Below are 15,735 nucleotides of genomic sequence, written 5' to 3' on the forward strand. Positions count from 1 at the left end.
AAGTGCCTTTTTGGGAGTGCTTTCATGCAGAGGCTGGAAGCTGTTAAGTGATGTTTCGTAAAAAAATCGGAAGCCAAAAATAGGCTTACATAAGCTGAAAATCGACTTCCAGGTTAAGCTATCTAAGGTAGATTTTCCAATGCTGCTCGGTCAGCTTAGAAGCCTTCCTTCCCAAATGGGCTCAATCAACGCTTTAGCTTTGACGTTGATTGAGCCCCGTTGACTGAGTTGCTTTGAAAAAGCTATTAAAACTAATGTCACTGGAAAGTCCAATTATCAGGTGAGGTCTTTCTAGATTTTTCACCAAACAGACTTTGTCTTCTATGTGGGGCCGGGGCCTATAAAAGCCTCCCAAATAGTCACTTAACGTCTGTTGGGCTTTTGGTTCATTTCGATTGAGGGCATGAAACGTATGATTGATCGACAGACCAACTGGACATAGGGTCCAGATTCCTTTCGATCCAAATCATCCAATTTTAAACGGTGTTTAGTTGGCCAAAAAAATCTAAATGGCGCTTGATCGAAAAACATTATCTTATTACACCGTATAATAAAATGCACATTTCAGATTTCAGCATCCTCGGGAGAAAAGTCAAAAAAAATTAGGGAAAGTTTTAGTTCAGTACCTTGAAGGGGTAGTGTCAAGTTGGTTCCTGTCATTAGCTTACTGTTAATTATCATCTATTGAAAATATCAAAACTACTCTTCATAAAAAGATATTGTTCATTGTCTTCTATCTTGAGATTGAATGGTTATTTTTAAAGAAAAATGAGAAAAAATATGAAATATGATAGAAGGAAACAAAGAAATAACTAGATAAGAATGTGTTTTAGATTTAAAGGTAGAAGACAATGACTTTATTAGTCTAGAATCTCAAACACTTTAATCGATTCAGTCTCAAAGTAGAAGACAATAAACAGTGTCTTCTTTTGAAAGATAATTTTGACATTTTTAACAAATAATTGATGATCAATTACCGACAGAGACCAACTTGACACTTTTTAAAAATTTAAATACTGTAATAACACGTTTGAAAATTTAAATACTAACTTGACACTACCCTAAAGTTCAGAATACTAAAATAAGCACTCCGCCAAATATTGACCTGACCAAGGAATCTAGATCATCACTTTTCTGCCACTCGGTGGCTTGTAAATTGTTACGACATGGTTTTAAGTTATAATAAAGACTGATCATAGGAGTGGGGCAGATCAAATGGTTAGAACTTAGAAGTTAAAACCATTTGATGGGGGTCAGCTGGTTTGGCTACTTGGGTTGTTAGGACCCATGTGCTGATTAAGTAAACTGGGTTCTTCCCCCCCTTCTGTGCATGTTCGGCCGATGCCAACTATGACTTTGACTATCTCTTTTCTTCGTTTTGTTTTATCGTTGACGACTTGCTTAAGAATTGGAGGTAGGCAGGCTGCGCCTAACCATGACATACCACGTTCCAATATTCAAACATCTATTATATAAAATAAAATTCATATCATACATAGAATATATTGTTTTTTATTCTGATTAGAATTTAAAAAGAAATAAACATAAAATACGAGAAATTGAAAGTTAAAATCTTTTATTATATTCACCTACTCTCCTGTGATTAATACGAAGGGGTTATCACTTATAAAGTTATAAGGTTCCTTTGAGAAGAGTACGGAAGAAGTATAAATATACATGTGTAGAATGTAAAATCTTATATTTTGTATATACTTGTATTCTACATATTTATATTTGTATTCTTTCCAAATTTGAAATTAGAAGGAATACAAATATAAATATGTACAGTATAATACATAGAAAACAATACAAAATATAAGGTTTTGCATTCTATATATTTATATTTGTATTCCTTCCAAATGGAGCCTTAGGATTAATTTGAAAGGAATACAAATACAAATATATATAGTACAAATTTATAAAATGACAGTAAATACAAATATGATATCAAAGTTTGCATACAAAAAATGGAGGTAAGCTTTTGCATTCAAAGTATGGTCAATGTGAAAAAAGGTAGATTCCAGTCTTGAAATTCACGTTTCTAGTAATAATAATTAAGAATAGTTTGGCAAGAATACACATTCTTCATTGCAAACAAGGTTAAAAATATTGATACGTATCGGCTTGTATCAGCCGGTACGTATCGTATTGGGAGCTTCCCAATACGCCCCTAAACTGACCCCTCTGAACCGGATTAAAAAAAAAACTACTGATACTGCCTGATACACCTCTATCGGCATATTGGGTGTATCGATATTTTGAACCTTGAGTGCAAAGGTAAAATAAATATGCATTTTTATGAATCTTACATATTTATATTTGTACCAAACACTTTTGTATTTACACATGGAGCCTAAGGTTCTAATTTACAACCTCGTAAGTGGACTTGTGGTTGTGGATTTCTAAAAAGTAGGTCCTTTTTTCTTCTTTAGAAAGAAATATACTAATACACTGAATGTTGTCAAAACAACAAATTCAAATCTGCCCCTCACAGAATGTGCCATAAAAATGTCTTACAGCACATCCCAATCGTGTATTAGGAATATCTCTCAATGATAAATACGAGAAATATTCTGAATGCACACTGAGATGTGCATGTGGGGCGTTGTTGGGACGCATTCTGCGGGGGCCGAACGTGAACTCCAAAACGACTGGATTGAACAGATAGAAGTGCCACAAAAGAAACCAACTTAAACCCGGAAAATAAGCTCAGTTGGTAGATTTGGATTGGAGTCTGCAGCTTTTGGCAGATGGACTTACTTGAAAATGAAAAAGAAGAAATGCCATCTGATATAAGTTAGCACGTGCAAGGCATTTCTGAAAAGTAAAGGCGAAAAAATGCCACAATCTAGCATAGGCGAAGTGCCTTGGGGGATTAATAGCGTGAATTAGTAAACTTAGGCTCAGTTTGGAACCAAATTAACGTTTTAGGTGAACTGGCCTCTCTTTCCATTTTCATGGTTTCTTCATCTCAGATCCTCTGTTTCTTATAAATAGCAATACTGCAATAGCGTCATATGCCCTACTTTGGGAATCTATAAATAAATATGCAAATGCAAATTGAGTAGATTAAATGCGCATCAAGAGAGCTACCTTCCTTTTATAACAACCTCAACAACAATAAATTGATGCATTGCAATCAAAGAGGCGGAAAGAATGAATTCCACCAAAACCATTAAAAATAGTAATTTAAAAATGTCAATGACATATCATTTTGTTCTTAATTTCAATTATACAATTCCAAGTTCGAACCTTTTGAACATGTTTGATTTGAACGAAAAAGGTAGGAAAATTTATACAAGGTTTATAAAAGCTTCCCTTCCTTCCTTTCCCTATTTTTTCTTTCGAACCAAACACAGCCTAATTATTATACAAAAGAGAATCCAATTAAATGTGGGATAAAGGACCAGTGGTTTTTTAGTACGGGTGATGCAGCTTTAATATTATAGTGGCCACCATACGCTAAATATAATTAGTGGGTTAATATGGTTAATGAAAAATGCATATAACATGGAGAATTTACCTTTTATAATTTAAATTTATATCTCAATATATCAGAAATTACTAACAATCAATTAGACATTCATTGTGGTTCTTCTTTTATTTTGCTTTACTGGTCTCTCATACTCATTAATGTAACCTAAAAATGGCAAATCGAATCAGCATTCCTCTGCAAGTTAAATCCTTTTTCAGCCCTCTCCTTTAATGAGGTTCACAACTTAGAAAGATGGAATCATCATTCACCTTGTAAAAACTGCCAACATATTAGGTACGTCCTTGTACCAACAACAGTTAATTATCCATTGTAAAGATAGGCCCATTTTAGTTTCATTTTAAGGTCTTACCCAATTCTATCCCCAATCCCCCCCCCCCCAAAAAAAAAAAAAATTCTTACCCTAAAAAGTTTATTTAATTTTTGGGTCATTTACTAGTAGAGCATCCCTTCTACTTTCAAGTATTTATTTAAACCTACCTATAGTTTTCATTTATTAAAAATAGTTTGCACCTATTTACTTAGTCTACATTTCATTAAGAAATACTTATTTTGCCATTTGAAAATAATAACATGACCATCCAAAGTGAACATAGGCTCATGATTGTTTTATTCTAAAAGTAATCTTTAACACTTTTTCAAACAAAAAAATAAAATTGACCAAATATAACCAATATTATGGTTGTTCATGTCTTACTAGAGTGATTTCATTTTTATTTTCTCTTAATTAAATTTATTTAAATAGACATTATGGTCAAAACCAAAACTGTTATTTTTCACTATCTAATGAAAGATTAATTAAGTAAATCAATTATAAAATATAGAGGTCTTTTAATAAAACACAAATTATAAATTCATAAAACTACAGGGGTGTTTTAGTAAAAAAAATCTTACCAAATAAAATATTAAGGACAATTGTCAAAAACTCACCATGAGTTTTCAGCATTTCTCTTAAACTCACCACAACTTTTCAAAATGTCTAAAACTCACCATGTCACTAACTTGACGTTAAACAGACTAATAGGTGTTAATATATTATCATTTTAACCTTCATAGAAAAATATAAAATATATACATATATTTTAATATTTAGATGTGAAGAAAAGAAAAAAGTTCAAAAAATATTTTCAAATATAAAACACATAAAAACATAGAAATTGCAAAAAATATATAAAATTATAGAAATTGCACACAAAATAAAAAAAGTATTTTCAAATTATAAAAATTATAGAAATTGAAAAACAAAATCAGAAAACAAAAATTGTAGAAAAAACACCAAAAATTATAGAAAACACAGAAATTGCAAATAAATAACAAAAAAATACAGGGAATTTTATAGATTGTAGAAAATAGAAAAATATAAAAAAAAAACATTAGAAATTATAACAAAACACTAAAATGTAAAAAAAAATGAAAAAGACCCTTTTTCTTCTAACTCGTCATTCAAGGGTGATTTGATCATAAAAATTATTATTTATACTGACGTGAACACCTATGTTAAGAAACATTAAGAGTGCATTAAGGGAAGGTGAGTTTTGGAAAATAAAACTTACCGATATAGTGAATTTTAAACATTTTAAAAAGTTGTAATGAATTTAAGAGAATTGCTAAAAACTCATGATAAATTTTAAACAATTTTTCAAATATTAATTCTTTTAATTTTGGGAAGTGATTTGGACACATCGATCCAGCGAAACCTTGAATTATTATTTCGGTTGGTCGATAACCAACCGTTATCTGTTCCAAACCCAAACCCAGGGACTCTTTGGCATGGCAATGACAACCAACGTTCATTCCTAATTGGGAAGTCGGGCTGTCGGTGAGAGGATCCCCGGGACAGAGACGATCACCTGCTCCTAATAACATCTTAACATCCTTCGAGATAGAGAAAGAGAATCTTCCAATCCATCCGTCGGGTCGGGTCCCACCGAGACCGAGCACAGACTAAACATCCAGTCTGACGTCCTGATGCTCAATTGGGACCCACATGGAGGAGATCAGGAAACCGTCTTAGTGGGCCCCACGAAATAGTAGGTAAGTGGACCCCACATTGTGTTGAGCCATGTCGTTGGCATGGCATGAGACTATGAGAGAGCTGGTGTGGTGCCTGCTTACCGGTACATTCCCATATAAGTAATCTGATTATTATCAGGCCGTGCTTCTCGTTTTTCCAATTTCATAAAATGATAAATACACTTCCATTTCTCGTACAAAAAAATAATAATAAATTAATAATAACTCTGTCTTTAAATGTTGAGGGTCAGACACAACTTCTCTCGGCTCTCACTCGCTCACACACAAAACACGGGAGAGAAATCAAATCGATTAAAAAGAAAACAAACAAAATAAAACTCCCATCCGCGTTTACCTCCTCTCTTTCAAGCTCGCTTCTTCTTCTTCTTCTTCTTCTTCTTCTTCTTCTTCTCTCCATCTGTGGAGAAGACAGAGCGCCGGAGAGCTTGGTCGTCTTCAAATTCTGAAACCTTAAATTCCAAAAGTTCTCTCATGAAACTCTATTCAGATCCATGGAAGATTGTTGCTTGTCGTTTCTTGATATCATCTTCTCCGTAGAATCACGAATGATCATTTCTAATTCCAAATCTCTGTTCGTATTCTTTCCTCGTGCCCCTTCCATTTGTCCTCAAAATCCTAACTCCAGGCTCAGCAGATCCATGTTCTTCTAGTAGTAGGCTCGGCGACGACCCCTTTTCTGCAACAAGCTCTCATCTTCAGATTTAAAACAAGGAAAAGGAGTAAGGAAACCCTAGAATTCGATAGGTTCTCCGATGAAGGGCTTGAGCCGTTTCTTCACGATCGGGCTCGTGACGGCGTGGTACTCGTCGAACATCGGGGTTTTGTTGCTTAACAAGTACCTCCTCAGCAACTATGGCTTCAAGTATCCGATCTTCCTCACTATGTGCCACATGACAGCATGTTCATTGCTGAGCTATGTTGCGATTTCTTGGATGAAGATGGTCCCCCTGCAGACCATCCGATCCCGGGTCCAGTTCATGAAGATCGCTGCCCTTAGTCTTGTTTTCTGCGGTTCCGTTGTCAGCGGCAATGTATCACTTAGATACCTTCCGGTGTCATTCAACCAGGCAATTGGTGCCACTACACCATTCTTTACGGCCGTGTTCGCCTACATCATGACGGTCAAGAGGGAGGCTTGGATTACTTACGTCACGCTTATTCCTGTCGTCACAGGGGTCATCATCGCCAGCGGGGTGAGGGCTTCTTGTCTTTTTTTTCTTTTTTTTTTTTTGTTAGATCAGTTTTAATTAATTTTGTTCACCTTTATAGAAAGCTTGGTAGTTTGAAACAGAAAAAATGGGCTTTTGTTTTGGTAGGTTTTAGTTGCTACACTTACATTTTTAGATTTTTAAATTATTTGTTTTTGCTTGATGGAGAAAATTGGTGCTTGAATCCATCCTACAATAACAGGAGACGAAAAGAGAGAAATGCAAAAAAGATATGACGTCAACATATGAAAGTCAAATGCAAATTTTCTTTGGAACAAGGATCTCCTGTTTCTGATAATGTTAAGATCTATTAGGATTTCTATAATTGAATGGGACATGGGTAGGCCGTGTGAACTGGGGTATACCCCTTAATTCAGTTGAGGAACCTCTAACCATTATTTTGATTATGTTCCTTTTATTAGCGGCATATTCTTTCCACCGTATATCAGACAGCCATTGGTCGTAAATACTGTTTCTATTGCTATTTTCTTTCCTTAAGCGAGTATATTATTTCTATTCTTGTAAGTTGTAGCTACTGAACAATCTAATATTCAGCTTCTTAAAACCAAAAGAAATGTTTAATTATGTCTTTCTTATGACATGATTATAGGGTGAACCAAGCTTCCACCTATTTGGGTTCATAATGTGTGTTGGTGCCACAGCTGCGAGAGCACTCAAAACAGTTCTTCAAGGGATTTTGCTCTCTTCCGAAGGGTAATGAATTGTATATACATTTCTATTTAAATTCAAGGGCTTGAAACTTTTAGTTACATGTGAGGTATTCTGAAGTTGGAGAACTTTACTGAAGTGTTATTATCATTGTATAGGGAAAAACTGAATTCTATGAACCTCCTTCTTTACATGGCTCCAATAGCTGTTCTGTTCCTTCTTCCTGCAACTCTTCTGATGGAGGAAAATGTGGTTGGAATCACACTGGCACTTGCAAGGGATGATATCAGGATTATCTGGTATCTTCTCTTCAATTCTACACTGGCATATTTTGTAAATTTGACCAATTTCTTGGTCACTAAACACACCAGTGCTTTGACCCTTCAGGTATGCCCCATCTTTCTAAATAGAGTATTTAATGTGTTTATCACTCAGGGTTGGATACAGCCAAATTATATCCATTATCTAGCTAATGCAATCGCAGCATTCTATGGTTATTTTTGTTTTGCATTTTTCCTGTGCATATGAAAGATCAGTTTGTGTATTCTAGGTGATCATCCCTGGAGGCTTGTGTTGTGATCTTGTATGTTTTTCTTAGTTGTCTTCTTCAACTTTAACTTGATCAAAATACTTGATGTTTTTTTTAAACATTTAGCTATAGCTGGTTTGCTCATACCCACACATCCATGCTACTGACAAATGAAAATAGAGCAACCATTACTTTTAAGATGAACACCAGAAGTATTGCCCCCATATCCAATTTGAATAATCATATGCATTAGAAAATGGTTTGAGGTTCTCAATTTGTTCTTACTAAACCTTTGTATAATACACTGTTTTTTATAATTAATCAAAATGAATTGTACTGATAACCATGAGAACAAAAGCCCTGACTGTTCAAATTAACAGCAGGGACAATACAAATCCAACCTTGAGCTGTCCAAAACAATAACACATACAAGGAAAACTTTTGCATGATACATTGTTTAGGAATCAAAAGTGTGCCTATAGGTTTAATAAAGTATTCATGGTGAGGTTTTGAAATGCTAGTTTTGCAAAAGTGCTGCAAGGGAAATTTTACCGAAGAGGAAGCTTTAGGATAGGCAGTGAGATGCCTTTCTGCATTGGAATGCTGTGGTACTTCAAGAATGAGAACTACGTAGATTTTTCAATAAATGCTGTGGTACAACAGACAGGTCTCAGTGTTTGCCATTTTTGCTCCATTTTTGTTTGGCTGGGTTGTCTTAAGTGTCTAGATGACTTGTTGATCAAGGCAGCTAAACTGTCACTCTGACCCCTTGACACTTTTAGCCCCCCTTTCAGACAAATAGGGTTTTTTAGTTGTATCTCCTGTACCTCAGACCTTTTGTGGCACCTCGATGCAGTAAAGCCACTTGGTCTGGCTACGCCTCAGTGTTGTGGTCATCTACATATCAGGACGTCCTCCGGTTACATCTCAGTCAAGAATCAAAGTTAATAAACTAGATTTAGGTCTGGCTTTGCCTAAGGTGTTCACTGATCTCGGCACCTAACTGTTACTCCCAAGGCCCTTGCCAGATTGCTTATCTCTCTCAAAAGTATGCCTATGATGCCATGTGCCTTGACAATTACTCTTCAACCACAACTTGAAATCACCTTCCACTGCCTTGTTCCTCGGTTGTAGACTTGTAGTCTTGAACACAACCTTAAGCCTTGTTCCATTTAATCAGACCATTTTATATCATACTGAGATGTCATTGGAAATAATCCCAAGGATATGAAAATTTAAGAGAATGATGCAATATGCATTGGTAATATGTTGCATTTCACTTTTGTACTTTGAATTAAGATACTATTCTTTTTTTCTTGGTAATTAAGATACTATTCTTCAAGTACATTCTTTAGCTGTTACCGTTTCCAATAAAAGAAAAAGTACATTCTTTAGCTAAATAAAACAAAATCTACTACAGTGCTTTAACATTGCAACTGCCTGTTTACATCTTTTTTCCTTTTTTTTTTTGCCCCTGAAAAGTTGTCATTTAGAAATGCATGCCTAGAATAAATGTCTTGATCAGCAGTTATGTTAATGATGTGATCGATGAGAGGTTCACAAATCTCCACAATCGTACAAATCATTTGTGGCAAAGATATTGCTACAGATAACAAATTGCCACCAAGTAAGCATAATAAGAGATGGTAAAAAAGGGCAGGCCAGTGCATGAGGCTCCTACCAATACAGGGGGGGTCTGGGGAGGGACAGATGTACACAGCCTTACCCCTGCACATAATAAGAGATGGTACCATTCAGAAAAATGACTTCAATTCTGAAATGGAGGGCTGGCTGGCATGGCAGCTTGTTATTGGTCTGGTGCAGAAAATTTTCTGCATCAACGGTGCCAAGGATGTGAGTTCAAGATAAGATTCTTATTCTATGTTTTACATCTTTTCCCAAGAGCTTTTGTAGTCAGCTTTTGTTTTAGAAATCTTTTTTGTATCTAGATCAGATATGTAATCAGCTTTTATTTTCTCTCTCCTGCTTCAATTTCTTTTTGAGTAGGGTTTGTAAATCTTTTGCTTCTTTTAATACATTACCCATTTCTCAAAAAAATCTTTTCCCAAGAGCTATCCAAACAAAAGGTCATTCATACTAGTAGTTAAATAGTTTCCCAAACTTAAGAAGCCGTCAGGCTTTCATAAAACATACTACTCTAGGATGCCAACTTATTTACCATGGTACTAGTCACTCCTCTAAAAACAGAATTCAGCTTCCACATGTAAAATACTAAGTGCTACACTGCAGAGAGGGAGGGGGGGACAAAATGCTACACTAGGATGCCCGCATAGGATTCGTCAATGGAGGGCGAACCTAAAAGGAGAAACTTCATGTGTAATTTACTATATAAAACCCCAAATGGCTGAATCAAGAGCGTGAAAACTGTATCATCATGTAGCTCTGTGTCACCTACTCTAAGAAATGGTAACGACTCCATGATTTCATTATTTTTTTTCCTTTTCCTTTTTCGGTAATAGGCAAAGGTCATATTTTATGTTCTGCATCAGTATCCGTGCTACACTCCTTCAACATATATATATGGCCGCCACCTAGCCCCGCCCCAGTCAAAAAGAAAATATTTATGTTCTGCTGCTCTACATTTCTTTAGAAATTGTGCTGGATTTGGTGTTTACCATGAGAGTAAGGAGTTGTTTATCCTCTGCAGGTGCTAGGGAATGCGAAAGGGGCCGTAGCTGTGGTTGTCTCAATTTTGATATTCAAAAATCCTGTCTCAGTGACTGGAATGCTTGGTTACACGCTCACAGTCATTGGCGTAGTCCTCTACAGTGAAGCCAAAAAAAGGAGCAAATGACACATTTGTCCAGAAAAAAACTGTGCAAGCACATCTCATTTGTGGGGGCAACAACATGCTAGCCAAGATTTAAATACAGTGTTTGCAGCCATATATTGTGCCCTCCATATTCTTTTCCGGAAGCCAAGGAAAAGGTTTCTACCCTGTATCAACAGCGTTCACCAGTTTAGCCGAAAATAGGGGACTCTCAATAAAAGGACTGATTGGTCTTTCCTTCTTCCAAAGTTCCCATCTTGGGGTAATTGAGGAATGCTATTCTTTGGATCGGAATTGAATTGCAACCTAATAGGTCTGTCATCTCTGATTAATTAATGAAAGATGCTCTGATAATTTTTACCATTATTTTTTTCCCTTTTCTCAGGTATTGAACATTCGGTTATAGTGATGTCTTACAGGTGCTGTAAAATGTTTATTAATCTATACATACGAGGGAATACTTTTTTTTTCTGTTTCAGGGTTGTGTTATGTGTTGAATTCTACTTTTCATTTAAGTATATATTATTTCAGACTTCTCAAATATGGTGCCAAACGGTGATTCTCTTTTATTTTTTATTTGTTCAGCTCACGGAAGACGGGTTTTAACGTTTATTTATCTATAATATGGAAATACCCTAACTCATAAACTCATGGTAAATAGTGTTTTGGTGGATGCCGAGTACGATATGCACTGATACATTGTTGTCATATTTACCTTTGGCTGCCAAAATCACCATTGGGAGGAGACCAATGGTTGAACACTTGAACAGTATATGGGTTTTGTATGCCAAGTATTATGGTTGTGTTTCGTTGTGCGATTACATACGCAAATCCCCATGGCCTATGCCAACGACTATTCAATCTTTCACTTAGCATTTATGGCGTTCGGGCGTCAAGCTGAATTCTCCGGATCCAGCCGAGACCTAGCATGCGATCGAGAAAACTTTGACGGCATGCTGTCAGGCTCTCTCCATATGACATGCGTCCATTGTCCATATAGACCTGCCCTAAGCACTGTTTCTGTTGCAATGAATTCAAATGGACTAATGTGTCATGCCAAAGATGAAGGGATCTGTTGAAAACATTAGGCATTCAAACACTCTGAGAACAATCTGGATCGTCTGCATTCTGAGTTATTCCAGTTCAAAAGGTTGACACCTAGGCTGCATTTAGAAACGATGCAAATGGAGTATAAATCTCGGTTCAGGGTAAATTTGCATTGTGGTTGTTTTGGCAATATTATATTTATGCATTGATAAATGATAGACTGCATGTTTACATTGATAATAAGATGTAAAAGTACATCAATAAAAAAGAAGTAAATTTGCATTCAAGTGAGCTTTTGATAAAAAAAAAAAAAACATATGCTTTATTGGAATTCATATTTGCATCCATTACAATTAAAAGTCTGTTTGGTAAGAAGGTAAATTTGTCGGTGCAAAACTAACTTAATTTTACAATTTATATGAATTGCTTTACACTCTACATATTTGCATTCACACTTATTTGCATCATTTCCAAATGCAGCCTTATAAAAAGTTTGTCAAATCCTAATTTGGACAACGGGTTCCATTACACATTTTTAGGCATGCAAATCAAATATGTATGGCACAAGGTATAAAAGTAAGATATACAAGGTTTTGAACTGCATATATGTATTTGTACTCTTAAACTTTGTATTTGTAACATATTTGTTTTTGCACTCTTTCCAAATTGAGTCTTTTTTTTTCTTTAAGGAAATTGTCAAAAACTCACCATGAATTTTCAGCATTTCTCTTAAACTCACCACAACTTTTCAAAATGTCTAAAACTCACCATGTGACTAACTTGACGTTAAAGAGACTAACGGCTGTTAATATATTACCATTTTAACTTTCATAGAAAAATATAAAATATATACATGTATTTTAATATTTAGACATGAAAAAAAGGAAAAAGTTCAAAAAATATTTTCAAATATAAAATACATAAAAACACAGAAATTACAAAAAAATATAAAGAAAATATAGAAATTGCACACAAAATAAAAAATTATTTTCAAATTATAGAAACTATAGAAATTGAAAAACAAAATCAGAAAATAAAAAATGTAGAAAAAAACATCAAAAATCATAGAAAAACACAGAAGTTGCAAAAAAAAATAACAAAAAATACAGGAAATTTTATAGATGGTAGAAAATAGAAAAAATGTAAAAAAGAATTATAAAAATATTAGAAATCATAACAAAACATTAAAAATGTAAAAAAAAATGAAAAAGACCCTTTTCCTCTGACTCACCATTTAAGGGTGATTTGGTCATAAAAATTGTTATTTATGCTGACATGGACACTTCTGTTAAGAAACATTAACGGTGCACTAATGGAAGGTGAGTTTTGGAAAATAAAAACTTACTGACATGGTGAGTTTTAGACGTTTTGAAAAGTTGTGGTTAGTTTAAGAAAAATGTTGAAAACTCATGATGAGTTTTAGACAATTTTCCTTTTCTTTATATCAATACGGTAGAATAAATTGAAACCAACAACTGTTTCTACCACTAGGTTCTGAGTCATTAAATTCTATACAGATCTATAATCATGCTAACAATAGACTTTTTTTTTTTGAAAAAGCAAAGAGCCAAAATCAATCATCATTAATGTCTTGATTTACAACCCTCCTAAGGGAGGCAATGTCCTCTGTAATGAGGTTTGAGATACAATTTGGGGTTTCCCCAAACCAAACAAAATAACCCATTGTACTGAGTTTGGCAAGTACATGATCTAGGATGCAAGAGGACCTAAAACTAAGGCGGTGTTTGGTATGGCTTCCATTTATTTGATAAACGGTAACATGTCATTGCCAAATTAGCATTTGTCCCATCATGCTATTTTATACGTATATTTATTGATGAATTCTTATCTTGATTTACATGCAAAACAATCATTGGGGGAAGCTTCATTTTAACACTTCCCCCGATACAAAAGTGTTTATTTATTGTTCCGCTGATGTAGTGCTTAATGGCGCATAGTGGCATTTAGTTGTCAACAAATCCCAGCAAAACATTTATCAACCACTTTTTCTTAGTTTTGGTGACAAATCAAGCACAAATGTTTATTTAATAAATGGAAGCTATACAAAACACATACTAAAAGGAGCAAGGGAAATTGTTCCGAATGATGAAATGAGTGCTTTAAGCATAAACTTTGCATTGGATCTTGGATGGAGGTGTTATCAAGAATTTCTACAAAGAAGTTAGAGGGGTATTCTTTTTTTTTGGATTTTAAGAGGGGGGGAAGTTGGTCAATGGGAAGAAGATACCCATCTCCCAAGCGGGTAAATAACTTTTCCATACGGGGGAAAATTTATCAACACTTGGATGAGATAAAATTGTTCCTTTTAATAATAGATTTTATGACTAAAACAGTCATTATTTACCTAGGAAATAAAAGAACATGGGTAACAAGTTAAATGCATTCACCTAGGTAAAGAACTTCCCAAAAAGCAAGCGGAGCCTAGATGTTATAGAGTTATTTTGATGGTAGAACACAAAGGAGATGGAGAGATAGTTGGGTTCGTCACCATTAGTTCTACCTTCAACCAATTGTGAACAAGGATCATATACTCACCATTTCTTTTGGGATAAAAAAAAAGAATCTAAAACCCTAGCAAGCTTGGAATTTAGAGGTGAAGTGCAAAATCTTGAACACTAGATTGTCTCACCATTAATTAGCAACAGGTCATTCACTGCACTCTCACAATCAATGAGCAAGAGTTGCAAACTTGCCATTATAGGGAACTCTTGATTTCTTTTGTTATGAAATAGAACTTCAATGAATATGCATTTTGAAATTTTTAGGGAAAACTCTCAATTAATACCCTATACTTTGGGCTTAGTGTCAATTTGGTCTCCCAAACTTTAAAACACCATAATTCAATACCCAAACTTTCAAAACATGCCAATCTAGTATCTACCGTTAACCAGCCCACTAACCAAATGTTAAATGACATTTAAAAAGACACATGCCCTTTGAGTGTCATCTAATTATTTATCAACCATCCAAGGGTTGATAAAAATGAATAGTCTCAAATCCTTACCTCTTCTATTCAAGAAAGCTCGGGTCACCAGAATGCCCATTGAGACGTAACCCTAACTTTCTTGAATAGAAGAAGCAAGGATTTGACAGTATTCATTTTTTTATCAATGTTTAGATGATTGATAAAGAGAATTAGATGACACTTAAGGGGTATTTTGTCTTTTTAAATGCCACTTAATGGTTAATTAACAACAAATTGACACATTTTGAAAATTTGGACAATGAATTGTCACATTTTAAAGTCCAGTGTACTAAACCTAAAGTGCAGGGAATTTTCTCAACATTTTAAGTACATCAAAATTTGAACCAATCACAGTAAAGACTTTAGCAATGTTAATAATGTCATTTTTGATAGTCATCAGTGAGGTATTGTTTTATCACTAGTTACATTCACATTTTAATAATCTTACAACAATTTTCATAAAATGTATAATAGATTTTGCCAACTTCAATTGTTATCAATTTCTACAAAATAGATTTATGAAAAATATAAAAAGTGGAGTATGGGCTTCACCATGGATAAGAGAATACAGCAAATAGCATCTACCAACACATCAGGAACATATCCCCATGAATTTAACATATGAGGCAGATGTGATGTTACCATTTTACCAACAGGTTGAAAGCAGTGCTCTCCCGGGTGTTGGCACGCTTTTTGCTTTCAGGAGATCCGGACCCAGCTGGGAGAATCCATTGGTAAGCAAGCTCTTGAATTGACCTAACCCTTTTTGTATAATAAAGAACTCATCGTAGGAAATGCTTTGAACTTTCATTTCAAATGACAAGAGAAGTGTTTATTGAAGAAAAAACGGTAACATAAGCAGATAAGCTTATTTTTTGGGTAATTGGTAACAAAAGCTTCAAACTAAATGAATTCACTCCATGTATTATTCTAATCTATTGGTAACAGATTATCAACGATTGATTGTTAAAATCAATA

The 15,735-nt window shown here is 34.6% G+C and overlaps 1 protein-coding gene across 1 annotated transcript; it reads left to right on the top strand.

The window, feature by feature from the left end:
* Positions 1–5,745: 5,745 nt before the first annotated feature.
* Positions 5,746–11,265, top strand: LOC104601181 (putative sugar phosphate/phosphate translocator At3g11320). The gene is made up of 4 exons (XM_010264425.3): positions 5,746–6,720; positions 7,346–7,449; positions 7,563–7,791; positions 10,602–11,265. The coding sequence occupies exons 1-4, from the start codon at positions 6,280–6,282 to the stop codon at positions 10,746–10,748; spliced, it is 921 nt and encodes a 306-aa protein (XP_010262727.1). The 5' UTR covers positions 5,746–6,279; the 3' UTR covers positions 10,749–11,265.
* The last annotated feature ends 4,470 nt before the right edge of the window (positions 11,266–15,735 follow it).

The sequence above is a fragment of the Nelumbo nucifera genome, chromosome 2 (genome assembly GCF_055504915.1).
Source record: "Nelumbo nucifera cultivar China Antique chromosome 2, China Antique-T2T, whole genome shotgun sequence".
NCBI classification, from domain to species: Eukaryota; Viridiplantae; Streptophyta; class Magnoliopsida; order Proteales; family Nelumbonaceae; genus Nelumbo; species Nelumbo nucifera.